General features: G+C 43.0%; 2 protein-coding genes across 4 annotated transcripts; both read right to left on the bottom strand.

Moving 5' to 3' along the window:
• Positions 1-9,615: 9,615 nt before the first annotated feature.
• On the bottom strand, positions 9,616-11,218 carry LOC100278203 (uncharacterized). Of its 3 annotated transcripts, XM_008645176.1 has the most exons (4): positions 10,754-11,218; positions 10,480-10,635; positions 10,287-10,382; positions 9,616-10,010 (listed from the first exon to the last, which is right to left on the bottom strand). In XM_008645176.1, exons 1-4 carry the CDS (start codon positions 11,007-11,009, stop codon positions 10,003-10,005), a joined length of 516 nt encoding a protein of 171 aa, XP_008643398.1. In that variant the 5' UTR covers positions 11,010-11,218; the 3' UTR covers positions 9,616-10,002. The 3 variants fall into 3 exon arrangements, 2 of the variants coding, with proteins under 2 accessions (XP_008643398.1, XP_008643399.1); XR_004849611.1 differs by having other exon boundaries at positions 10,289-10,635; XM_008645177.1 differs by lacking the exon at positions 10,287-10,382.
• Positions 11,219-18,968: 7,750 nt separating this feature from the next.
• On the bottom strand, positions 18,969-24,284 carry LOC103627358 (glycerophosphodiester phosphodiesterase GDPDL3). Its single transcript, XM_008647656.3, has 9 exons — positions 23,740-24,284; positions 22,648-22,944; positions 22,358-22,470; positions 21,775-22,273; positions 21,509-21,547; positions 21,133-21,420; positions 20,785-20,924; positions 19,622-20,108; positions 18,969-19,523 (listed from the first exon to the last, which is right to left on the bottom strand). The coding sequence occupies exons 1-9, from the start codon at positions 23,855-23,857 to the stop codon at positions 19,252-19,254; spliced, it is 2,253 nt and encodes a 750-aa protein (XP_008645878.1). The 5' UTR covers positions 23,858-24,284; the 3' UTR covers positions 18,969-19,251.
• Between the last annotated feature and the right edge of the window lie 3,567 nt (positions 24,285-27,851).

Here is a 27,851-nt window from a genome sequence, read left to right as displayed (position 1 = left end):
GAAGATCAAAACATGGATTTGAAAAGAATTGAGAAAGATAATTATGATAATCATTTAATTAAATGGTGAGGGGAAGATAAATAATAATATAAATAATAGTAAACATGAAGTTAGGATTTGGTTTCACATTAGAATGATGTTTGAAATTCAAAGTTAAATCGTGTTTAAATTTGAATTGAAGTTTGAATTTGAAAAAGAAATGAAACAGAAAATAAAAAAAGAAAAAGAGAAGAAACCTTACCTGGGCCGACTGTACCCATTCTGGCCCATCTCCTCCTTCTCTCCCGCGCGGCCCACTTGCGCCCCCTTTTCTTTTTCTTTTTCACTGTGTCACTGCCAGGTGGGGCCACCGTGTAAGATCCATCACCCACCTCCGTTCCTAGCGTGGTTCTAGCGGGTTGTTGGCGAGAAATCCGGGCGGGATTCATCCGGACCCTCCCCTCCTTATCCAGTCTCGTGCGTATAAATAGGCTAGCATCCCCTCCCCATCCTAGCCGCCAGGAACAAAGAATTTTAGCACCAACTGTGAGCTCGCGATTGGGAGAGAGCTGCGCACTGCGTCGTGAGTGCGGATCGAAGTCCACCGATTGTCGCGCTGCGCTTGTGTCGGCCGCACCGCGGTCCTAGTCCTTCACCGTGGAGTAGTGGTTGTCGCGGGTGGGAGACGAAGTCGTTCGTGAGCTCGGCGGAAAGTATTGACCACCGGAGCTAGCTCAATTGCTCACTGGAACATTGGGGTTCGCCGCAGCCGCACATCTCCGTGGGCAGGGCTCCGAATGCCACAATCTTTGGAGGTAAGCCCACCATCTAATTCGCGATCGCCTCTGCATCGTTTTGCGTCAGCGCTTGTGGTGAATCGGTCGCTAGGGGGGATCGATTTTGCCCTCTCCGGCGAGGGGCGCCGCCGCGCTCGATAGCTGGAAGTCTGGGCACTGCTTCGGATGAAGCGTGGTGGGCCGTGGGATGGTGAACATGCGGCTTAGATCAGCTCCTGGGCGTGTCACCTCAGGGTTGATTGTGGACCGTCGATCTTTTGGACGGTTCAGATTAGCAGGGGAAAACGATTCGTAGTGTTGAATCTTAGCCGTTGATCCTGGGATATACGGTTGGGGTTCGATCTGGCGCAGCTGTTCATGCGATGTAGTGTGGTCCGTTGGATCGGGTGCAGAGGGGTGAGATTAGAGTTCGCTTCAATTTAATCTGTGCCACTGATCTACTGATCCAACGGCTGGCATAGCATACCGCTTCGCTTTAATGGATGACCTAATCTGGGCCGCTGAAATCCGATCCAACGGCTGAGATTGAAGCATACCCCTTCGGCATGGCTGGTTTACAAAAGAGCCCCTCTACTTTCCGTAAACCAACCCGCCGTCCTATGACATTTAAAAACCCTTACGGTTAGGTCCTGTTTTATGCGAGATAGACCCTGGACTCTTCTGAAATAGCTGCCTCGATCCAGTAGTTGTATAAAATGATTATATTAATATAAAAGTAGATTTTTAGTATTAAAATAAATTCAGAAACTTAGATAATTCATAACTTCTTTATTTTAACTCCTTTTTAAACCATTCCAGTTGCAATAATTTCGTATTAACATTGTCTATCAACTAGTAACATTGTTTAAACATAAAACTTAAATTTATTCATTTGGATTAATCTATTCTAGATGCTTATTAACTTCAGAAAATCATAACTGAGAATCCGTAACTCCAAAATTAATGATTTCTGTTCCTAGAATCTTATTTTAATGAGTAGATTATTATTATGTATTTTGTTTGCATGTTTGGTGTGATGATAATTTTGCCTATACACTGCTTGTTTGTATTGCTACGACTAGCGTGAGGTCACGTGTCACCTGAAGATCATCCTGGTACCTGGAATCTCAAGTCTCAGGCAAGTTGTGCCCTTGATCACTTCTTTTACCCAGCCATGTTCTGATTAATCATAATGATCTGCATAGGTTAATTTTGATGGGACCCAATAGGTTACCCTAGTTTGATTATCTTTATACCTTGTTACCACTGAACTTTTTGGGTAGTACTTGCTAGTGCTTTATGTGGTTTTGGGTATGAAGATACATTACTCATGATTATACTTTTGTTATCCGTTGTTATTTATCATTCATGATAAGATCATTATGTTAATTGGAACATGGAGCGACCACCCGGGAAAACAGTGCTACCACAAGGGTATAATGGGACGCCCTTGGCCGATTAATTAGGAAAGCTAGTGGAGGACTACCTTACCCGAAAGGGGCAAGGGCAGTAGGGGAGTGGTCAGTGTAGGGAGGCCCTCGGGAGGATTTTGCTGTGATGGCGGTCCTGCAAGGGATTCCTGGGGAGGCCCTCGGGAGGATTTTGCTGTGATGGCGGTCCTGCAAGGGATTCCTGGGGAGGCCCTCGGGAGGATTTTGCTGTGATGGCGGTCCTGCAAGGGATTCCTGCATTGGAGCTTCCTATAAACTGTAGCGGGTTTTCTGAAGCTAGTGGAACTTTGTAAAGGCCTCGTAGTGTTACCCTGCCTCGCCTCCTCGGTAGAGGTGTATGGGAAGTCGCGATCCCTTGGCAGATGGGTAACATGACTTGTGGGTAAAGATGCGCAACCTCTGCAGAGTGTAAAACTGGTATACTAGCCGTGCTCACGGTCATGAGCGGCTCGGACCCTCACATGATTAATTTATGGAACTTAAATTCAATTTGTCATATGCATTGCATCGCAGGTGATGTTGTTACTTCTGTTCTACTATTTAATTGGGTTGGTATTTACTTATACTTAGTAATTGCTAATAAAATTTTGACCAACTTTAAAAGCAATGCTCAGCTCTAACCATCCTCTTTGGTAAGCCTTACACTTCACATGAACTCCCACCTTTGGCGAGTTCATTCACATTATTCCCCACAACTTGTTGAGCGATGAACGTATGTGAGCTCACTCTTGCTGTCTCACACCCCCCCCCCCCACAGGTCAAGAACAGGTACCACAGGATGAGGCGCTTGGAGGATGCTGTGATGAGTTCGTGAGAGGTCTAGGTCGTCGTCTCCCAGTCAACTTTGGGTTGCTGGACCGTTGTCTCCTTATAATGTAATTATTTATTTTGTACCGAATTCCTGTTATATAGTAAAGATGTGACATTCGATCCTGTGCCACTATGCATCATATGTGTGAGACTTGGTCCCAGCACACCTGGTGTTTATGTTCGCGCCCGGGTTTTGGACCCCTAAAATCCGGGTGTGACAATATGTCGCGTTTAAGTTGAAAATTCTATCAGTCAAGGTAGCTAACCTGGGGGCTGGAGAACAGCATGTGCAGTAAAATGAATGATATGTTTAGTTTCCAGGTTACCTTAATTAAAGAAGAAATGATGTATTCATAGACTTCCTTTTAAGGAACGTTGCATCTTTTTAGGTTCATGGAACAATTCATGCATTTTATTGTCTCAGTGAAGCATTTTTTTCTGGACCTATGCTGTAGTTAGCAGAACATGTGAGCTCCCGTTTTCTTCAGTTCTGTGTTTGTTCTGACTAACGATTTGTATTCAATGTTTTTTCTGTCTTTCCTAAAGCACAAGTCACAGATCTGAAAGGCCTCACAGCCAATCTAATTCTTATGCAGCTAAAGTCACCGAACTGGATAAAGGAAAAAAATGACCTGCACAATCCTCCAAGTCCAATCTGCCTAATATTTAAAAGATCTAAGAAAGAAGGGTCCCAAGTTCCTTCTAGGAAAAAGGATACTGGTGGTAGGATGGCAAAGAAAAATCGTTCGTGGCAAGATAAGAGCATTTGTACTGGCCACAACAATTTTCTATGCAAAGACAATCGGGAGAAGCACGGTCATATTTGCTGCATAAGAAAATTGTTGTGATGTTCCTTAACAATAGGGAGAAGCACAGTCAATTTTCAGCAAAAAGGATACTGGTTGTGATGTTCCTTAAAAGTGAATGCCCGCAAGAAGCCTTGGAAGTTGTGTCCACTCGAACTGTGTGACCTCAGACATTTATTCACAGAGAGATATGGGAGTTCTGTCCAGCCTTTTGTTAATTCTGAGGTGCTGAAATGATTTTTCTTATGTTTTGACAAGGTTTATTTCTTTCTGTAATTGACAAGGAGGATGCAAGCAGATCATTTGCTAGAGTTAAACTCCATCAGCAGTCAACTAAGAGAAGTTAATGTTGTGAGGAGGAGCAGGTAGGGAAGGAAGGACGTATGCTTCATTACTTATGTTTTGTTCACTGCTACACATTTTCATGTAATTTTAAATAACAAAAAAACATTGTAATGCAAGCAGATCATTTTTATGTTTTCGTTGAGCAAGCCAAAGTAATTGCCTGCCCGTGCATCAGAGAAATTCTTGGTAGGTGCGATGAAGAAGGCCATGCTGTCAGCACTCGAGTCTGGGTATGTGATGAAGATGCTGAAAACAACATTGCCATCAGCACTCAACTTTACCATCAGGTGATTTGCGGAATTGCAAAGGGCTGGGGTAGAATGCGTGACCGTTGGTAATTGCAGTAAGAAGCTAAGAGATAAGGAAGAAGAATGAAACATTATAAGAAGCTAAGAGATAAGGAAGAAGAATGAAACATTATAAGAAGCTAAGAGATAAGGAAGAAGAATGAAACATTATAAGAACACGTACACGCGCTTAAGTCTAGAACAACTACAAGAGAGGAAACAGTTGGTCAATGAACATGAAGAGTAGCAGATGACAAAGAGAATTGTGGACGGATGCAAGTGCATCGAACTCAAAGTATACTACCAGCTAAGCCTCCCCACGCACAATTTTAACTAAAAATTAGCATCAACCGATATATACTGGAAGAATGCATATATAAACTTTATACCCCAATAAAAAACCCCAATACACACAAGATCAGCATTGTATTACTTAACGGAAGCATTGAAATTCACTAACAGATCGAAGGCTACTAAAGAACAGTTGCAGAGACAAATTCACTTAAAACTTACCTTGGCCTGAGAAGTCGCGGAAGCTGTCGCTGAGTTGATGCGAACCCTCGGCGGTGTCCTGCCGTCCGTTCCGGGTCAACCAAGCGCCTCTCCCTTCCTTCTTCCGCAAAACCTCGCTAGCCCAAACAACAGGCTACTAAAGAACGAACTGAAAAAAGTCATAAAATGTACCACATCAGGTGTGCAAACAGTGGATATTGTAAAAAGTCAGTTCCTTTTAATTTAAAATGTGCTAGCTAGCGAACAAGACTAAAATAAATGATGCTCAAATAAATACAAGGGGCAACTGTATAATTTAAAATGTGGTCGTAGCAGTACCACATAAATGTTGCCATAAAATCCCAAACAGTCAGCAGAAGCCGGAACGGCTTGCAATTTGAAATGGAGAGAGTAACTCAGCAAACATAAACCCTGTTCAGGAGACCTCCAGCTCCACCTATTTTCTCCCTCTTGAATTTATCCTTGTGCACGAATGAATGTGTAACCACAAAAAACAAATCCTCCTATGCTAGATGCACAGTTGATTGATTTCATGTTGGCTAAGCTAGATGCAAAGTTGGATCAATACTATGGCAAACCAGAAGCTAAATGATTTAGGATGATTTTGATTGATTTCATGATGGCTAACAGCAAAAACTTAAGGATTCGCATAGAATTTAACTTCTCTCTTGATGCACAGTTAAATGCAGTTTAGTCAATTACTTTCCCTTTCCATTTTAAGGATAAAGAATTGCTGTGAGGGGTTGTTTTGTCCCCCTGACTAAAATTTAGCATTTGTCACATCACATAAGCGCATAGACTAAATGCAATGCGTTACAGCGAGGATCATGTTTATACTATTACTCCTCTATTACATTTCTGAAAGGCACCATATGTTTCAAATAAGCTTTTGTTTCTGATAGTCCAGCTTCAATTACTGCATCCAAATAAAACTTTAGTCTTATCTGCTCATGTAGGTTTGTTGTTAAATTTTGATTAGCTGGTGTAGATATTTTTGTGAACCATCATTGATTTAGCATCATCAGTCACGTCGTGTAGGTCATAGTTTGATCAGTATGTAGATTAGGACGTGCATTGGAGAGGCAAACTGCATCTGTCACAAAGTGATATGTTGAACCCTCAGTTGCTTTAGACTTTACAATTAATTATGTTGTATTACAATTCATTATGTTGTATTACAATTCATTATGTTGTATGCAATTTTAAAACCGGTGACAAGTGATATGTTGAACCCTCAGTTGCTTTAGACTTCAGAATTTATCATTTTTAATAGAATGGAAAACTATACTGTCATTCGTTTTTCCTAAAACATGCATATTCATGTCAAGGGATCTAAAGAGGACTTGAACCTGGGTGTGGGGGTTTACTTTACACCCATACACGTCAACCAGCTCAGGTCCTTATAATTTGGAATGGAGTGGGTATTTGTTAGCTACAGAGATCAGAAGGAGGTTGAGAATGGTTGAACCACTATTGTTTTGCTAACAGTTCTCAGCATAAATATGTCCGTGCGTTGAACCACTATTGTTTATGCAGAAACTATGTCATAAAACGAATTAAGCAGGACTGGATGGATTGGTGGCCTCCTTGGTAAGATTTGTGACAAGCAAGGGATAAAACGAATTAAGCAACGAATTTTGTGACACACAAGCAATGAAACTGAGCGATAAATTCAGTAACATATCAAGCAACGAATTTATGCTTGTGAGAACTAATAATTGAAATGTAAACTCACGAGACTACTGTGATGCTCCTCCTCTCCACTGCTTGGTCACCGGTGTGTTGTCAGTTTCCTCCTGAAGCCGGAGATGAAAAAAATGCATAAGAATTAAGAAAGAATTGATATAACTGAATACAAAAAAGAATCGCATGCAAAATGTAAACTCACCGGACTACTGTGATGCTTTACCTCTCCACTGCTTAGGCAGGGGTGTGGTGTCAGTTGTCGTCCTGAAGCCGGATATGAACAAAAATGTATAAGAATTAAAAATGTATAAGAATTAAGACTGATCAATACTCAAAGAGGTCATGCTATAAATGAGAAGTATAAAAAGCCTAATTGAAGACCAGCATACATAATGATAGATAAAAGGACTGTCTTCAACTATTGATTCAGATCCAGCGAGGGAATAGAACAATTTGAAAATGTGAAAAATAAGGAAAATTCTACGATGTACTATAAACTTCTCTATTTCCCTCACCATACATGCAAATCGGCACATTGGTCGTCAAGAGCTCTCTGTTTTTTAATTAAAATCATGATCCTCGCTGTTTTAAATAAGAGCTCTCTGTTTTTTAATTAAAATCAAATTTCCGTGCAGCTGAGATGTCTTGATCTTGATCAAGCAAAAGACTTATATATCTACCTCACCTTACATGCAAATCGGCACATTTGTCGTCAAGTTGACCGACATATTAGCGCTACTATTAGTCACAAATACAAAGCACATTTTCTTTGCGACGGCACACAAATTAATTCAGATACAGAAACTGCACCTTGAACTCATAACAAAAATACATGAAAACTTCCACATTCACTAACCAACATTGTGATCACAGTACATGAACTTGTGACGCACCTCCGTGTCTTCTCTGCACCTCCGTGTCTTCTCTGCACCGCCGTGTCTTCTCTGCACCGTCGTGTCTTCTCTAGGGACGGCGGTGGCGAGGGCGAGGTGTGTGGAGGCAGACGCCTCCACCTTTGCTCGGATGTGGCGGCAACGTCTGAGCTGTTGATTGGGCGGCGAGCGAGGGGCAGGATCTGATGGCGAAAGGATTTAGGTCTAGCGAGTGCTGTCGGTTGACTGTTGAAAACAACCAGCGACCTCGCCATGGATGGAAGGGGATCGTGGGGGCAACCGATTGAAGCCATGGATGCGGTAGCGGTGATTGCGCGATGGAATGCGCGAGCGTTGATTGCGATGGATGGAAGGGGATCGCGATGGATGGAAGGGGATCGCGCTGATTGATGGAAGGTCGCTCGTCTGCCTTGCGGCCTCGGGATGGAAGATGGAAACCCTTGAGCGGTGATTGCGCGAGCGGTGATGCGACCGCGGGATGGAACCCTTGATCGATCGGCTCTGCGCGGAGGGAGTGATGCGCAGCGGGAATGGTGCGCGGCGGGAGTGATGCGGCGGGCGGCGTGAATGGCGGCTGCGGGAGTGAAATGGCGTTGGTGGTGCGCGGCGGGCGGCGGAAATGGCGTTGGTGGCTTCGCGGAGCGTTTGGCCGCGGGCGTGGGGGAGCGGCAGAACGTGCACCGCGGGATGTGCACGCCTACACTGCTCACATAATAGTAGTAGAGATTGGGAGGGTGGTCTTTCCTTCCCCAATGAGTTTTTTTTAATTATAGTCTCCCTTCTTTAGCTAAGTTAAATATTATGTCTATGTGAAATGCTTGTCAACAAAAAAGTCATAAGTTATCGTACCCAAAGTATCATAGTATGTCTCAATTTCTTCTAGAGCTTGTTCATTCTAATGTTTGGGATCTGCTCCTACTTCTTTTGGAAATAAACATATTATGTGAGTTATATTAATGATGAAAATATGTTTGGACCTATACTCTGAAACATAAATTTGAGGTTTTTCAAAAAAAAATCTAATCTATAAATTCCAAGCTCTTGTTGAATGCCTATTCAATCTCAAAATCATCGACATGGAGACTGACGGGAGGACGGAGAACACCAAAAGCTAAATTCTTTATTTCTAAGAATTGACATCATCCATCGTGTCTCTTATCCTCATGCGCACCAACAAAACCACGCTACAGAACATAAACATCGAGATGTTATCGAAGTCAGGAAAGCATCAACACACTACCGAAGATGGTCTCGCCCTCCTTTCCAATGCTTATATGCCGCTAAAGTTCTAGAATGAAGCTTTCCTCGCATCCACATATCTCATCAAACGAACACAATCCTTAGATTTCTCTGCACCCTTAAAGCAGCTATACAAAATCAAACCTGGTTTCTTTTTTATCTTTAAGATTTTTTAGATGTGCATGTTTGCCGAACTTGAGACCCTACAATAAACAAACTTCAATACCCTAGGACTCTTGATATGATAGCATAGTACATTGTTGTACATCGGGCTATATAAACAAATACTTTTTCTATGCTTAGATCCTGTTTGTTTCGGATTATAATCTCTCCAGATTATATAATCCAACGTAAATAATCTAACAAGTAAACAAACTATATTATGGGTTCAGATTATATAATCTAAAGCCCAGATTATGATAATCTCATCAAGAGTAGCTTATTTGAGATTATTTTTGGCAAAAGACACACTACCCATGGTTATGTAAATAGAAATTACAATATATGTCATCCTTCTTTCCTCACCTCAAATAAATAAACAAGGGTATTGTTGTCTCTGTGAATAATCTATATTTGTATAATCTAGACTACCAAACAGCTACATGTAGATTATAATCTGTCTAAATTATAATATGAATTATATAATTTATATTATAATCCAGATTATATAATCTATAAGCTGAAACAAATAGGCCCTTAGTTACACAATCAGCAAGCATCCACCAAAAATCTAACAGCGCATTTGATTTGAGGAATAAGGTAGTCTATTATCTTATCACTCCTCAATTTCTTGTTTGGTTTGAGTCGATCCATCACCATTTCATTCTACGTGGGCTAATAATTAGTAATAATATAAAGAATAAGTTTATTCCACAAAATTTGTATAATAGACTCATGATATACCACCTCATTTAGAATAGATTGATTTCTTCAAACCAAACACCTCCTAAGTTTACTTAGTCAACGGTGCTTCTCCACATAGCGTGTCTAATTTCTTGCTTCACGTAGCACCTCTAGTATCTTTCACAGTCAACTAGTCAAGTGGCCTCATTTCTTCGTTACACCATCGCCTTGTCTTGAGTAGTAGCTTCTTTGTTTTCTCTCCTCATTTTTTTTCCCTTTCAAAACGTCTCCTCGTTTCCATGAAATTTCTGCATTGCGTGTTGGGTCTCCAGTTTATAGAATCCGATATATGACCGTAGTCCGTACAGTTTAGATCATCCATCTGCAGAGCAAGACGACGAGTCAGTAACTCAGAAGTATCCTAGCGAAACATTCAGACGAATTCTTTCAGACAAAGCTGCACTGCAACGAGGCTGAACAACATAGACCAGCAAATCTGCCAAATTAGTACACACGCACGCACGCAGCGTCACCCAAGGATTGGGAAACCATATCTCGAATCTCGTGGAGATTCTGTCAGTACACACACTCGCTATAGTGCGCCCCGAGAACGAAGGAACGGAGGGCCAAAAAGAAAAAGAAAGAGAGAGGCACTCGCACCACGGCGGCGCCGCCCCACTGGTGCTGCTGCCGTTGCCGCGCAATCTGAGCGACTCCAGGACACGTTTTTCACCTGTCAGGACCTCGACCAGCCCTTAGCGATCCACCAAACAAAGAGAGGATATATGAGACGGATCGCACTACACAACGATTTTGCAATGGCGACGACTATGAGAGTGCTGACAGATTACCGTTGGTGTAGTCCCGGCAGTCGTGCTCCCCGACCACCAGGCCGGTCGTCCACCGCTCGCTGAACCTTGTGGCGGCACCGACGGCGTCGCAGCAGTGCCCCACGAGCCAGCACCGCCCGTCCGGGACCCTCCGCAGCGTTCTTCTGCGAACCACGCCTGAACATTGCAGTTGTTACTTGCAGACAAATAAATCGTCGGCGGCATGGCACTGGCAGGACAGGCTCTCGCCAGCACGAGTCAATCAGTCAGTCGGGAAGGCCGGCCAAAGTTTTACCAGGGATCTCTCTCCGCGACAGCACCGCGAGCGCGGCGAGGACGTCCTCCGGGTCCCGCGGCTGGAAATCGAAGACCAGCGCCTGGGCCAGCGCCGGGTCGGGACGGAGGAGCACCATGAAGTGCTGCAGGTCCCACATGCCCAGCGAGTAGCCCGCCGACATCAGCAGCTGGGCGGGGCCCTTGGGCGCCCGCAGGGGCACCGCCGCCACGTACACGGCCGTGTGCGTCGCCGGCATCGATGCGGAAGGCGGCATGGGCGACTGGATGCGGCCTCGCGGTGACCACAGGCGAAACCCACGGGCCACGGGCCACGGTTGCGAGTGAACGCAGCGTGGTGTCCGTGTGTGGCTCCCGTGCGAGCGGGAGGCTGGCGGCTGCCGCCCAGCCTCCGATGGCTGCTGCCGCCCGGATTTCGTCTCAGGTACAACCTTTTCTAAACTTTAGATTACATAAACAATAATTTAAAAATAAATCTAACCTTTAGTTTATATCATATTAAGGTCATGTTTGAATGCAAAGTTAACTGCTAAAATTAGCTGAAGATATCCAAACAGTCTAGCTAATAGTTTGATTATTAACTACTTTTTAGTAAATTAGCTATACCTAGCTAGCTAATTATAGTACCAATTTTTTAGCCAACTCCATTCAAACACCCTCTAAAAATGTAAACTAAAAAAATAAACAAAGTACTCCGTAACTTTAGATCTGAAGTTTAGAGGAGTAGATTTAAATAGACTAGTTAGTTAAGATATTTGTTTGTGGAAGAGGTTGTGTATGGTTGATAACTCTAATACATATCTCCATTGTCATTCATAGTCTAATCTAATTATGCCTTTTCAGATTTTGGATAATATAAAAAAATTAGGGATTTGTTTTGGATCTTGTCATCTAGACTTCAAAGTTATAAAAACTTTAGAGCATTCTATACTTTTGAGTACTAAAACTCTAATATAAGATGGACTAAAGTCTAGAGCTCTAAAGTTCAAAAAAATCATGATGAATAATACTTAATTTTGGTAAGACTCCAATACGACAAACACACTAAGGGCATGGATTATCCGATCTAGTCGTTAGTCCATTTAGAATTTAGATTTAAGCCATGTTGTCATATGATGTTAGGTTATCTCTATCAACTTACTCATCCTTGTACCTATATTCAAACTTCACTGCGAATAGTATAGTCTACAATACAAAAACAATGTTTTGGATGACTATATAGGTCAACTATTAGACACAGTCTTAATGCATGGACTACTATAAGATGGACTAACAAGTAGTTAGGTTGCATCATGGGCGAAGCCAAAATTTACCATAAAAATACCATGCTATTGTCAAACATTAATATTGGCATAAAAATTATTGAACTTGACATGACTTTGAAAGGACGAAGACGTCGAAAAGAGAGGTAAATTAGGCTCATAAAAATCCTTATAATAATTAATACCTATCAAACAATCGATTTCTCACTTATGCTTAATCATATTATGTGCTCACAAAAGTTTTAGCAAACTAGGTTCTAACTCTATTCTAGCATGTCAGTTCTAGTAATATAAACATAAAAATAATTGCATAAAAATAAACACTCAAAGTAAAAAAAAGGTTACAAGCACGAGAATGTTTCTGAGATATCGGAAAATCGACACTCTATACTAGTCACACACGCATGGATGTGGCTTTCCTTCATTCGCACAAGGACAAAATGCTGGATATGGATTGATTATTCGTTTAGGTGATATCGATCACCAAGAGTAACAAGTATAAGATTTCACTAAATAAGCCTAATAAGAATGGTGGATGTAAATTTGCTACTTTTATGTATTAATGAGGTCATTAATATTGCTATTATCAATTCGTAAACACCTCAATCGGAAAAGACTCCCTTTTCTGTTCAATGGGTTCCTTCAGCTAAAAACATAGGCAAGATATCTCAAATGGGTGAAATGGAGAGGTATTATATCCTATGGTATGGAACTAGTTGTTTCCCCTCCACACGACTTTCATAAGGTCACAAACATGTCCGGTGTGAAAGCATCTAGATCTTAGTTTGGTTCTAGTGGTTAATAACAACATAGGCTTGTTTGTGACTAACATGTGTTCTGTAGAATCAAGGTAAGTTAGAACACAATAATGCAAGGTGATTAGGCTTATGAGGCATTCATGCCCTCGTTGGTGGATACCAACATTCAATTTTTAGATGAATTGTCAAAAAGGTTAAGGATCAACTAGTTCTAAGTGTCAATGAAGTTATTGAATACTTAGAGTAGTGATAGAACCTTTATTTTCCTTTTAGTCATACTATAAAGGTAGACATGAGATAGGTAACTTGACCTGGATGAGTCTAGTTAGGCGTGGTGGTGCACAATTCTAAAAACTAATGCTAGGTAAATCTAAGAGAGCTCACAAAAGGTTTTAAAGAAAACCCAACTCGAAAAGTGATTAAAATGAGTGAGTTGGAGAGTCTGTTGTAGCACCGGACGTGTCCAGTGCTTCACCGAATGGGAGTATGCCCTGTAGAGTTATAGAGTTACACCGGCTTGTATGATGTGCACCTGGTATGGTGCACTAGATAGGGCACCTAGAGAACTTGCAGAAGTGCCTTGATATAGTTTGTACTCAACGGTGTATCTGGTGTTGCATCGAATATGGCACCAAACAGGGTGCCAGAGAGCATGTAAATTATGTCTGAGAGATCGAGTACTTAGCGGACGTGTTTGGTGTGACACTGGACATGGTATGAAATAGGGTACTTAGAGATATTTGCAGCTATGCATTTGAGTACTATATTCATCGGAACATGTCCAGTGTGGTACCAATGTGCACACTGCATGCCACATACAATAATGTGTAGTTTAAAAATATCTTTTAGAGAGGAACCTATGTGTTCGATGCAGATATGCAATGAGAAAGTGAGCACCATACATGTTTGGTGCCCCCAACTTTGCTAAGTTAGGTTGTAACAACTAGTTTCACACCTTGAGGCTATTTGTACCCCAACTCAGCTTCTTGATATGTCTTGTTTCTTCCAATAGCTGAATGATCCACTTGATAGTTGAAAGGGAAATAGGGTTAACCTTTTCCTACAATTGATTTTGGTGGTTGAATGTCCAACGCAAACATATGGACTAACTAGTTTGCTATAGAATTCATGTATTACATGTGCATAAGGTTCAACACAAACCAATAAATATTCAAGTTAGGACCCAATTCAAAAGGAGCAAAAAGGACTTGAGTGAGCTGTGGTCTGGCGCACCGGACTGTCCGGTGTGCCACCGGACAGTGTCCGGTGCACCAGGGCCGTACCAGTTCCAACCAGCCACTCTTGGGAAAACACAGGCGCGCTCCGCTATAATTTACCGGACTGTCCGGTGCGCCAGCGGGCAACGGCTATCCAGCGCGCAATGGTCGACTCTGACAGCGAGAACAGTGCAGCACAGTATGCGGCAGAAGTCAGAGTAGCGAGTCAGAGGGGCACCGGACTGTCCGATGCACCACCAGACTGTCTGGTGTCACAAGCAGACAAAGGCACCAACGATCAACTGCTCCAGAACCCTAACGGTTGGGTGACGTGGCGGCGCACCGGACACTGAACAGTGAGTGTCCGGTGGCGCACCGGATTGTCCAGTGGTGCACCGGATTGTCCGGTGCGCCCATTGTCAGCTGCCTCCCCAACGGCTACTACGGTGGTTGAGGGCTATAAATACCCCCAACCACCACAACTTCAAGCATCCAAGTTTTCTGAAGATCACATTCAATACAAGAGCTCTAGCATTCACTCCAAGACACAATACAAAAGATCAAATCCTCTCCGAGTCCCAAATTCACTCCAAACACTTAGTGGCTTGTGAGAGAGAGATTTTTGTGTTCATTTGAACTCTTGTCGCTTGGATTGGCTTTCTTCTTTCCCTATTCTTATTCTCAAGTGCTTTGTAAGCAAGGCAAGAGACACCAAGTGTGTGGTGGTCCTTCTGGGTCTTAGTAACCCGTGAGATTAAGGAAGAAGGCTCACTCGGTCTAGGTGACCGTTTGAGAGAGAGAAAGGGTTGAAATAGACCCAGTCTTTGTGACCTCCTCAACGGGACTAGGTTCTTTGGAACCGAACCTCGGTAAAACAAATCACCGTGTTCACTCGCCTTATTTCTTGGTTGATTTGTTTTCCCTCTCTTTCGGATTTGAATTAAATTCTAACGCTAACCCCGACTTGTAGTGTGTGTTTAAAGTTGTAAATTTCAGATTACACCTATTCACCCCCTCCCCCCTCTAGGCGACTTTCAATAGTGAGGAAGACCCTTTGCATAGCGATGAGATTAGAGAACTGATAATCATGCGGTTAGCAACCTCATCTCTACTACTTATTAAGGCGGTAAGGGGTAGGCTGCCATTCCGTGTTCTGCCATTGCCATTTCCATTCCCCCTCCCCGCACTGTCTTTCTCATTCTCCCCTCCCCGCAAAGCTCATTCCCATTCCCGGCTGTCATTCCGTATTCTGCCATTCCCATTCCCCCCTCCCCGCAAAGCCCATTCCCATTCTTGGCTGTCATTCCGTGTTCTGCCAGTGTTCTGTCATTCCCATTCCCCCCTCCCCGCAAAGCCCATTCCCATTCTCGGCTGTCATTCCGTGTTCTGCCAGTGTTCTGTCATTCCCATTCCCCCCTCCCCGCACTGTCTTTCTCATTCCTCCCTCCCCGCAAATCTCATTCTCATTCCCACGTGCATCCCACGCCTAGCTAAAATTAAATTAAAAAAACACAAATGTGGCCCCAATGGGATTCGAACCTGCGACCTCTCAAACAAATGTGCTCGTAGCTACCACTACACCACATGTGTGTTTATGTCAATATCTGTTACAGTAAAAATATCTACTACATCTCTCCCAAAGTCTACCTGCTACCTTTGCACAATGTGTAGTAGTAGATAATTGTCAACGAGATTCATGAATTATATTTTTGGATGGAGGGAGTAGTATTTAAAGAAGAACCTTGTATGCAATTTCTTTTGTTTAAATAATGTTTTTAACTTAAATTCTTTTTTATATGTGTGACATTTATTCTCCGTAATATTTTTTCTATGGATATGACTTGTGAGTCGTTTTCATAAACCAACGCTAAAGACGAATCCATGTTTCTTACTTGGAAACCCCGAACAAACACCACTGGCAAGAGGTGCTCACATTGGCGTCGCTCATCGATGACGAGAAGAAGCTTGGCAACTGCTAGTTCGACCTCTGGAAGCAGTACTACGTGGCCGCATGCGTTGCTGTGTTCGGCAAGCTCCGCCGCAGCCGCCGCTTGGACGTGGTCCAGAGCGGCTGCACCACGCTGTCCATCTCAAACAGGGGGACCTCATGGTCGTCACCAACGCCGGCGACTCTTGGGTTGTTCTGGGCACCGCATCCGACAACGGCGCCGTCACACCGTCCAGCTCATCTACCTGAAGCTCAACCTGCCACATAAGTCACTACTGACCGGCCATGAATTCTTGTGTGCTGGGACGACGACCGTTGCTGACATTGTGTGAGTGTTCTCGAACAAGATGTATGTAGAGGAGTAGCACATCCGGTGGTGCAACGGCTAGGTGTACTACCTCGCTAATGAGATCAAGGTGCACTTCGTTTGGCAGCCCAACCAAGAGTCATCGGTACTCGCCATGTCGTGCGCGTTCGACGACTACTATATCAAGGACTATGGTGTCATCTTGGCGCCAGAGGTGACGTAGAGGAGGACCGACAGCAATGACCACTCGCCATCGTCGGGGTAGCTTTTGTGCCGGCCTGCCTTTAATTCTCTTTGCAAACACATACACTTGCTTTTTTTGTTTAAGCAAGCGTGTATGGTGGTGTGTACCTGATGACTGACAATATACGAGGGAACTTCTACCGGTAGGTGTTAGGGGTGAAATGGGTCAGGTATACCCGTCGGGTACCGGATACAGGTAGTGCTAATACCCGTTTTTCGGATACGGATTCGGGTAGTTTTATATTTGGGACGGATACGGGTAATACACGGATACTGTAGCTTCGGATTTGGGTCGGATATGGAGCAAGAACTACTCGGAAAATACCCGGATATTCGGGTCGGATACGGGTACCCGGAATTCGGGTACCCATTTTTTCTTTTTCTGCATAATATAGTTATAAAATCATAACTTTTACATATGAAATCGGATGAAGATAAAGTTTATATGAAAATTGTAGAGCTTGAAGAGATCTATAAGTTTGTAATACATCAATTTTTTGTTTAAACATATCTTTAGACCAAAATCATTGAAATAATGTCCAAATTTATATCAAATTAATAGACTTTACCATTTTTATGTGTGGGCTTAAAGTTATCTCCACGTGGGAACTTAAGGTTATCTTTTTATTGACTATTTATTAGTATTGATAACTTATTTGTATTTTTCGGTCGATACTACAATATTTTAAGGATTTAATTGTATTTTGATGATTTTCTATGACAAGAAATTAATAATACATAAATAGTCTCAAAAAATCGTGAAATTTTACGGAGACACGACATATATCCATATATAATAATAATAAAATGTTTGGATCATAAGATCTATAAGATGCCCGCGTTTATTCTATTTCACTTTCACTTATTTGTATGAGTTACATGTGAAATCAGTGTAAATATCCAAGTTTCAACATAATCAGTACTTTACTTTATCATTTTCATGAGGACTTGAGTTATCTTTATATAAAATGTTTATTAGTTTTTGTAACTTATTTGCAAATTTTGAGTGAAACTAGAGTATTTTATGAATTTTAAATATTGCGGTGTTGGTTCTACAATGTCCTTGTGATAAGTAACTTTGAACTGCATGATATCAATTTTATCGGTTTCCTTTCTTACATTTGATCCATCATATACATAATTATGTATTGCTTACCTTATGTGTTTGTTGGATGGTTGGATAATTAATATCATCGGACGAACTACCCGACAATTATCCGGTACCTACTCGAGTAGTATCTGTTATTCGTTTCTTACCCGTCCGGATTATTACTCGGTCCCGTTCTGTATCCGTTCCGAATCTTAACTACCCGTATCCGGTCTCGTATCCGAGAGAAAATACATTAGGGTAGGATACGGGATGACCCTGTATCCGGCTGTATCCGTCCCGTTTTCATCCCTAGGTAGGTGTGGCACGTGCTCTTCAATGATGAGACCATGCAAATTGTGGCATATATCGAAGTCTGCATGATACTGATGGTTGCAATGTAGTAGTGAAACAGCTAAATTAAAATAACAAAAATTATGTATGGCTAGGATTACAAATGGATTATGAAACATTTTCTTATAACAATATAAGACACATTTTGTATATAAGTTATTATGTTATTATATGTTTCCGTTGCAACGCACGGGCACTCACCTAGTTAGTGTATAAAGAGTGACTTGTGTGCAACCACCACCCTCGTTAGACTTGATATGGTCAAAGTGAGAGTCTTGTTGGTTACTCTTGGTAATCGACATTGCCTAGATGGCTACGTGACGATTTGGAGTGTCGTGATCACCCGAAGAGCTTGCAGGTGACCTAATCTAGACTTGTGCACGGTGTGAGCGATACATCGTGCTAGAGCAGCAAAGAACCAACTTGTAGTCGTAGAGAGCACTTGGTTCTTGCATAGACAAAGGGGGAGTGACCCTCTTATGTGAGTGCTTTAATAAGGATTAGTGGTGAGTGTCAACTCTCCGATACCATGGCAAAACATCGAGAAGTCTTCTGTCCGTTTCCATACTTTACACATTTATCTTTAAGCAATTTATTCATAAAATTGTGGTGTTAGTATAGGGTTGAAAATTTAGGTGCAAAATTGTTTGTCATATCTTTAGGCACTAGGGCGAATTTGGACTCGTGTTGAAGGCTTAAATTGTGCAAGAAATTTTAGAGACCCAATTTTAAAAACCTTCCATCTTGGGCATCTTGACTCTTTTATGGTGCACACCAGACTTGTCATGTTCGAACGACTAGTTTATGTATATATGTTACTAGTATCGGTGCTTCCTGACCGTTGTGTATAACCTCAAGGTACATGACTGCATAGCTGTCTGAGTGCCGTATCTAGTGAGGTGTTTGGTGTATCACCGGAGAGTGCACTAGCTCCCATGCCACTGTATGACCTTCTCTGGGTGTTCTAGACTATCAATAAGATTGTGTTTATGTTTGAGATGAATTTGTGTATGCCTAACATCAGTTACAACAGTTTGCAGTGAATATTTTTGCCCTCCGGGCCAGGGTTTGGCAGTAGAAAAGATGACCTGAACAATGTATCACCACATATATGTACCAAAATATACCTAGAGGCAGCGGCAGCACACACAAGTGTCACCGTTGAGGTATCAAGCTGAACATCCATCCATCCTTCAAAACACCGGACAGAACAAGAAAAAAAAATCGCTACATAAATGGTGGAAAGAATTGCTATTAGCAGCTCAATGTGAAATCCTCAGCTCTAATGCACCACGCCGCATATGATGTTGTGCAGGACTACCTTCAGATGAGGAGGGAAGCACATAGCATCAGCAATGCGATGAGGATCGAGACATCGGTTCGCATTCTGAGGGCGGCATGCGAAGGAGATGCAGCTGTTGTGGTGTTACTGACTGGAGGTAGGGCTGGTTCTGCAACGTCAGCGTCCGTCAAGAGCGGCATTGGCGCCGCTGCTGGTGGCTGTACATCTGGGGCCATGGTTAAAAGGAGGCTACCTGGTTGCGGAGGCTGCATAAATAGTGGTGCGCTGTTTCCCATGCTCGTGCAGGAGTTCACTGCAGAAAGTGACCAGTAAATTCATTGACAACTTCATATATTTCAATGACTTAACAAATGATACGGTTAGCTTGTGAAATTGTAATCAGGAACTTACATTTGTATCTGTGAGCAGTCCCAGGGAAATCAGTGATGATCCCGTCCACCTTAGCACCTTGCACATAAGCATTAATCTGTGAAGTGGCGTCTGCGAAGAAGTCATTCGGCTGAGATGCAAACTCATTCATGAGCACATAGACGTAAACTTGGAGGCCCGCAGACTGAAGGGACGTGACAAGCTTATTGGTCTGGTTTGTCAAATAATAATGGGTCTGTGGTAAAACAGATGTGGTGCTAACAGAGACGGCATTAGCAAACTTCTTAATGTCTGCAAGGGATGAAGGTGCGGCATCTCTGACACCTTCTTCAATCATGTAGACAAGGCTGTACTTGGTTTCCTGCTTGAACTTCTTTAGCACCGAGCTGTTGGTTGACTGAATCATAACATTCTGGGCAGTCTGTTTGCTATAACCAGAGTCATCAAGTGCTTTGACCACTGCGTCTACCACTCCAAATCCAAGCTTCTCTGCCATGAATGCAGCATGCTGCAAATATTAAAAAGAGAAGGGAGAATGAGGTGAGGTGAGGACTGGCAAGAACTCCACCAGGAGACATAAAAAGGGGATTGGATTTGCTTCAGTAATCCTTTTGTAGAGAAAGTTCACAGATTTCAAACCATTGCAAGTGTTAAAATCACATTATTTATTTTGACTTCAGGTTCTTCGCAAGCAACATTAGACTTAGAAATGCTAGTTAACCAAGTGAAGGATTATATTAGATAAAACTTCTATGAACTGGTCACTGTGATTTTTAATTCTACTAGATTACTTGTGGGCTGTTGGCAGGGTTGCAACTAAGACTAGATGGCGAGCATAAGCTTGAGTGCGGCCCGGCTGCCAACGCTCTCATCAAGGTTCTGTACCAGAATGAAGAATGAAGTTTTTGGTCACCCATCTAGATATATTGTCATTTATTTTGGATTCTCCCAGTCTAGTCTTTAATTATAACATAGAAACAATTCCACTAAACTGTACAGGTTGTGTTTTCAAATTTGTGAACCTTTTTTCTACGAAAAAAGATTATCAAGCAACCCCTAAAAGGCATTGCCCTTGGTGCAATATACATGATAAGAAATTTGGAACAACACTATAGCCGACTCCATGTCACTCAAAGGACAGTAGGACACCAGATATAACATTTATCCATACATTAATTTCTTACCTCAACAGTTATCATGATTCCTGACAAATCCTTTCCCTTTGCAAACGTCAAAAAGTCTGATAATCTCATGAAATTTCCTGCATTCTTGTTTCTGGGATTTCTGTACAGTTTATAGGTGCTCATTGGGTTCGATATCATGGCTGCCAATAAAATTGTTAGTTTTGAAGCAAATGTGTGACCAGTGCAGTAAAAATTACACATTAACTATTCACGAGTTATGAATTGCACAAAAAAGATGACTTAGCATAACTATATATACATGAGGATATCTAAACATTTGGCATCTATTTTGCATAGCAAACATTCAGGTTTACAAAAAGTAGGCGAAATGGTATCAAATCAACTTACGCTGTAGGTTCTTAGAAATATCATCCCAAGTAAGGTTGAAGGTGAAGACTCCAGGACCAGCCTTCAGATCGTTGATGGTAGTTACTTGCGAAGTAAATGATGATTTTCCAACAGTAGTAACATCCATTAGGTCAACAGAACTCATGCATATCAGTATGCCATCTTTGGTCACTTGAACAGGACAGTCAATGACATCTGCACCATCGGCAACTGCCTTTTCATAAGCTTGGTCAGTGCAGTCTGGGTAGTCACCGCTAGCACCATTATGAGAGATAACCAGAGGTTTAGCTGCATTGTTAATGTGTGACAAAATTTCAGTAACATCATTATTAAATAGGTGAAATTAAGCGTGAAGTGGCAAAGGAGGCAGGTGTACCATGGTCGATCTTGCTGTTGTTCAGGTTACTAAAGCAACCTGCAGGGGAAGAAGAAGAACAAATCAAGGGCCGTGATCCATGCTACATCTTCCAACTTGTTAGAAAACTTGTGCCAAAAGATAAAAATAACTGAACCATGATTCCATAAGTTAACAACTATTCTAAATAAAAGTTCACACTGACCCACTGGCATCTTGAGTGCATAGAATTCTTGAACAGATACTTATGCATAGCATCATGAAAAAAAAAGGATAGGTGGACTCACCAACTGCTTCTGAAGGAGTAATCGGGAAATCAGTCAACACACCATCGACAGAGAAGGCACTGTTACCAATGAAGGAAAGATATTCCGCTAATGGATCAAAGCTGTAGTTATAGCTGATAGTAAAGTCATTTGCAAAATCAGCAGCATAGATTTCTAGCCCCGCTTTGTGAGCATCATCAACAACTGAAGTATAAGGCAGTAGGTAATTATCTGGTGTAACAGGCCAGATATAGCTTTTGGGAACAAGTATTCCAGAGGCAAAAGTCTTGACAAATGTTAGATTTTTCAACATGGACCCATATGTCTGGTTTGTCGATGGCTCAATAGAGCCTTCGTCAAGAAAGCGGAACACAAGCTTTGTCTTCTTGCTAACTCTTCCAGATATACTGGTGAGGAAGTTCACTTCAGGCGATGAGATGTAATCAGTAATGAATTGTTTCGATAAAGACAGGATATAGTTTCGCATGCTAAGCTTAAACTGGCTGTAGAAACTGTCTTGCTGCAATTTGAAAAGAAAACAAATGTTCAGGTGAGAGGAAAATCACCAAATGTGTAGTTCGAAGTTAGTTATTGTTATCCCTACCTGGACATTTAACCAAACTGCAGAGGCGTTAAATGAGGTGAAAACATTTTCAACAGAATTTATCAACATGGAACCATCATAAACAGGGGTACGAGATAGGACCGATTGCTTCACTGAAAATATCAAACAGGGTTAGCGAAGCATGTCATGTGCATTTGTTAAGTGGTATAAGATTCAAGGCACAGATATTTGAACATGTTTCTTTCCGTACATATAAAGAATACCATCACAGTTCACAATATCAAAATGCTGAAGGCCACAGTGAAGCACAAATTTGTAACTGCACTTACGTGTCACGTTTGGCAGCAGATCAGTGCTCGTATAGTCCACGGAGAACCATCCCACCGTAGATACACCATTAACATTGTAGGTCTTCTTCCCTTCTGGAAAAACATTGTCTATCATTGTGCAGTTATCCATGTTTATGCTCGGTAGGCAGATACCATCGCCATCCTTTGTCAACCGAACATCACACCACATGACTGTGTCAGGGGAGCTAATGGTCCCAAGAATCCGATAAGCAAAATCACTGGAATCAGGAAATAGACCGGAGAACCCGCCCTTAGCAACGATTACTGGAGCCTTGCCTGGAACAATGAGATGATTGTTACTGTTAGGGTCATGAGGATGAACAAAAGTACTGGAATAACCCTGAGCGCTACGGCAGAAACTACAAAACCAAAATTACCGGACGGACATAAAACTGGTAAACACGCATGACCATGTGAAATTATCACCGTTAGTTCAAAGCACCACCCCCATCGAACTGATCCACTCCCATCCCATTCTCAAAACAAGCAATTCCCATGTGCCAAAGCAGAGAATAGTAGACGCCAGCTGCTAATGATTTACGAGTGCATCTCACTAAGGAAGTGGTTATGCGTAGTCTTGTACTTGGGCGCACGGTGATGTAAACAGTGAACTAATATGAAAGATGTTGCTATTGCATCCCAACCAAAATGCCACTTGGCTGGAAAGGCTGCCGTGCTTTTTTTTAGCGAAATGCTAAAAGGTAAGCATCATGGCTGGCCCCAAGCTTCCAATCAGAAATTTACAGGGTGTTTGGTTTGATAAATAAGCTAGTCCATCGTCTTAGTCTCCCAAACGGTGCTAAAGACCAGCAAAACTATTTTGCTGCAGAAGCCCTAAAGAAACCATTTTGCTGCAGAAAAAACACAGAAATAAATGCGCAGCCAGTTCATGCTTATCCTGAAGATCCAGGCCAAGCTGTAGGACAGAACCAAAATTGCAATTTGCAGGCGAGAAGGCTGATCTTTAAGCGAAGAGTGGCAGCAAAATCGACCAGATCAGACCACACACACACACGCACACACATGAACTTTTCAAGAAACGAAGTGAGGGCGCAGCGAATCGAGTTTTACCGCTCAGGGTCTTCCATGTGGAGCCCTTCTGGGCGGCCGCGGAGCCGAGCGAGAGCAGCAGCAGGAGGAGCAGCTGGGCGGAACCGAGAAGGGAGCAGGCGCGGCTGCTCCTCCCCATTGCGGGCTGCCGCCACCCAAGCGACAACCGCGGCGGCGTAGACAGACGCAGCTCGAGGAGCTGGAGCTCCAAGAACGCCACCTGGGAGGAGGGGAGCAGAGGAAGATGTGGCGAGAATGAGGTGAGGAGACGAGGCAGGGAGGGAGAGCAATGCGCGTCCGGCGGCCGCGTTGGCGCTGGATTTTTAAGACCGAGAGAGAGGAGAACTGGAGACGAGGGCGATATGATGCGATGCTGCTGCTGAAGTGCTGAGCTGTGTACAGGAGGAGAAGGTGGTCAGGGCCTCAGGGGGAGGGGAAGGTGGTCAGAGAGATGCTCCGAATTGGTCTAATTTCCAAACTTTTCCAAGGAGAGAAAAAAAAGAAATAATTAGTTCCATTCGTTTTTCCTTTTCTTCGGTGAAAATGTTCACTCTCTCTATTGTTTTGATTTTATTACTTCCAGTGACGTTTTCTCGATGACTTTGTGATGTGCACGAGCCGAAAAAACGTGAGGGTGTTTGTTAGTTCTTCATATAGTAGTCCAGGCTCTTTACGAAATCTTCGATTCGCCGCTAGTCTTAACTGCATTTATGATTTTGGATTGTGTCATATAGTATCTTTCTTAGTTGTCTGTTTTAATTGGAAAACCGAAGCGAAATATCTAAGTTGTACATGTCTTAATACAATTTGTAAAGTATGAAAGCGTATATTATGAAAGCGTATACTCCGGGAGTTTATGGAGTTAGTTTTGTTGAAATATATAAGGTCAGCTTAAGCTTATGGTCGAATATGCAAGTTAATAGATGTTGAGTTTGTGATACAAATTTTGAAGAAGGCGGCCAAGTTGGCGAGAGAAGCGGAGGCCCGTCGCCAGGAGGCTTGGGCCGGAGCGCAGCGATCTTTGTAAGCCGCAAGAGATAATTATCTCAATTGTAAATCTCCTGCGATCTGTAACCACCCGAAAATAGTGAGAAGTTGTCTGCCGGCGCCCGTGGTTTTTCCCCTTCACTTTAGAGGGGTTTTCCATGTTTAAATCCGTGTCTTTTCTGATTGATCCTCTTTGTGTCGTATTAATTTGTAACAATAGAATTTTTTTTTAAAAAAAAAGAGTTCACTGAGCCCGAGACGAGTATGTCCATAAGTTCGTAGAGGCTAATGTTTTGCCAAACAAGTGATATTTTTAGTTTAAAAAACTCCAAAGATGTTTGTATGCTCTAGCGTACCACTGCCTCCACCAAATAAAAAACCCACAACGAAAGCTGTCTCTGGAAGCTAAACAATCTTTATTAATTCGATTAAAGATATTGCCTAAATCCGGATCTTCCATTAGATTATCGTAAAGATATACTACTATGTTCTACAGTTAATGTAGTGATTATTGCACATCATAAATATCAATATATTTATCATATTTAACTGAAAATATATTGTCTTGACTTGAAAGGGAAAAAAAACGAAACCTTCCACCCCTGCACGGATGGAGTAAAGGCAAACCAGTAAAAACAAACAGCTCCTCCTCCGCGTGGGAGAAATGATGCGAGGCCGGCTTGATCGAGGGGAGATTGAGGGACCCCCTTTTCCACATCTCTGTATGGTGGTTGTACGAGGGCAATAAAAGAGTGCATGTGTTTTTTTTTTGGACTGGATCGTAATCATGATAGCTCATCATAGGCTGGGCTGCGCGGTGCGCTGTGGCTGGCTGGCTGGCCGCCTGGCGGTGGTAGTGTAGCGGTAGCCGTGTCCGTGTGCGTGGTGGAGTGGAGAGGGGAGGGGCTGTGGTGCAGCACCAAGGAAAAGCATGAGATGCTAGCGGTGCTTCTCGGCGTGCTTGCACGGGAGCTGCCTGGCTGCACATAGGGCACCGTGTCTACTCGCTCGTCAACCGACGGTTTAACTAATCACGGTGCCTAGATTTTAACTAATAAATAATTTGACTGTGTTCTACCTCGGAACCCGGTCGTCCAAGTTACTGTAGTACTCCTAACTAACTACTACTACTACTAGTGGGCCCCTGCCACATGACAAATGCGCATCGTGTCCGTGTGCCCCCTGCCCTACCACTACAAGAGGGTAGGTAGGATAGGAAGGTAAGCCAGCAACTTCCCGTTCTTTCCTAGCTAGTAGCTAGCGCGACAGGCTATCGGGTTACAAATGTACTGCGTCGGCCTTTCGGGTAATTTTGCCACATGACCAGACCTTCTGTTTCTGTGAGGGCATATCAGTTCAGTGCGATCAAACAGCTTATTTCCAGACGTGTTTTGGTTACGATGGTGGATATCCATAAAGTCTTTTTTTGCAGCTGGTGCTTCTTCAATATTGTATTGTAAAGAAGCGCAAGGCTGAGTCCAGTGCACAGCCTCTCTCTCGCCCCTGCCACGTCAGCTCTCGCCTCCACTCTCGCCTCTGCTGCTCTAGTGCACAGGCTGTAGCAGGCTATAGCCTCAGCCCATAGCCACATCAGCTTTTCTATTTCAGGATTAAATAATTCACACAGATTTGTTTCAACGCTTACAAATCACACAACATAATATTTTTTATTGAATTTAAAATTACAAAGTGTATAATAATTAAAAGAAAAGTACATGACAATTAAAAAATTACATAACAATTAATAGAAAATTACATAAATCTAATTATGACCTCCAACAGGTAGGGATATTTATAGATGGATTGGAAATGAAATTTGTGATTTTTTGCAATTTTTTTTGAATTTTTTGGACTCCAAACGGTAAAAAACAGCTAGTCCACGTGGCACACGTGGACCAATCACGTCGCGCCACCGCACTCTCGCCCGCCTCACTCTCGCCCCGTCAGTGCGTCGCCCCCCTCTCGCCTCCCTCTCGCCCAGACGCGCGCGCCAACGCGGGCGAGAGCGGGGCGATATCGCCCGCTCTCGCCGGACGTGAGTGCCGTCGCCCTCTCTCTCCCTCTCGCCTGCCTATCGCCTCGCGCGGGGCGGTAGAGGGCCCTTCTCGCCTCCCTTCTAGCCCCCATTGGCACCAGCCTAAGAATTTAATGTTGAACCAAAACATCTGACTGGCAGTCTGCTGCAGACATTATCATATCAGCGCCATAACTGCCGTGTATCAAACAACTGGACTGGACTCCAATCCTCCGTGTCCGTGGCCAACCTCTCGGACCATATCCGAGATAGATTTTATTTTTCTTCTCTAATCTATTTTAAATATCCTTAAATAATCTTCTTTTTCTAATTCGAGTCTAGATTTCTTTCTAGTCTCTATGTAGCTTTTTTAGTATATAATACGCAAAAGATACATAAACATGTTAGAAGATAAAATACAGGAACCGGTTTTAATGAAAAGCAACATTTATAAATGATGATTTAGAGATTAGATTTTAGAAGAAGAAAAAAGCTCCTTGCATATGATGTCAGCCCTACTATATATCAATGTAGTAACTATCAGTTCCAAAAAAAAAAGAAACAACAAAGCCTGGCACTGCCACAGGTACTAACTATATCATCATACACTATTCTCAAAATCGCAACCGCAAAATACGCGACGCGATTTCCATCCTCACACGAGAGAATAGGAGCCGGACCACCAGCTGGGAAAGGGTGTTCTGGTTCTGGATCATGGGAAAAAAGCGTCCACGGAATAAACTCTGCCTTGAAAAGGGTCCCTGAACTGAACCCACAGAAAGTTTTCAGGAAGTATATACAAGACTTGGGTATACACGCACGCAGACGCAGCTCAGGCATAAAATGCGTAGTACAGCTCAGGACAGCTGGGCTGCGACGAGACGACCACATGACGCCCATGTTGTGGGCCCCTGCTCTCTACGTGCATGCCGCTACGTGGGTCGCTGGCCTCGCTGACCGCCAAGCGGGGCCGGCTGGTGGGGGCACGACAGCAACTGGCTCGCACTCATCGCGGTCGCGTTTCTCTTCTCCCCCCGTCACCGCCAACGACGTTGATGGCTCATGTTGTACTTTTGTCTTTTTGTAGGGCAAAGCCCGGCCAGCGGCCATCGTGTGTGTCCGTCCGTCCGTA

The sequence above is a fragment of the Zea mays genome, chromosome 5 (assembly GCF_902167145.1).
Source record: "Zea mays cultivar B73 chromosome 5, Zm-B73-REFERENCE-NAM-5.0, whole genome shotgun sequence".
Taxonomy (NCBI): Eukaryota; Viridiplantae; Streptophyta; class Magnoliopsida; order Poales; family Poaceae; genus Zea; species Zea mays.
This window is presented reverse-complemented; position numbering and strand designations above follow the sequence as displayed.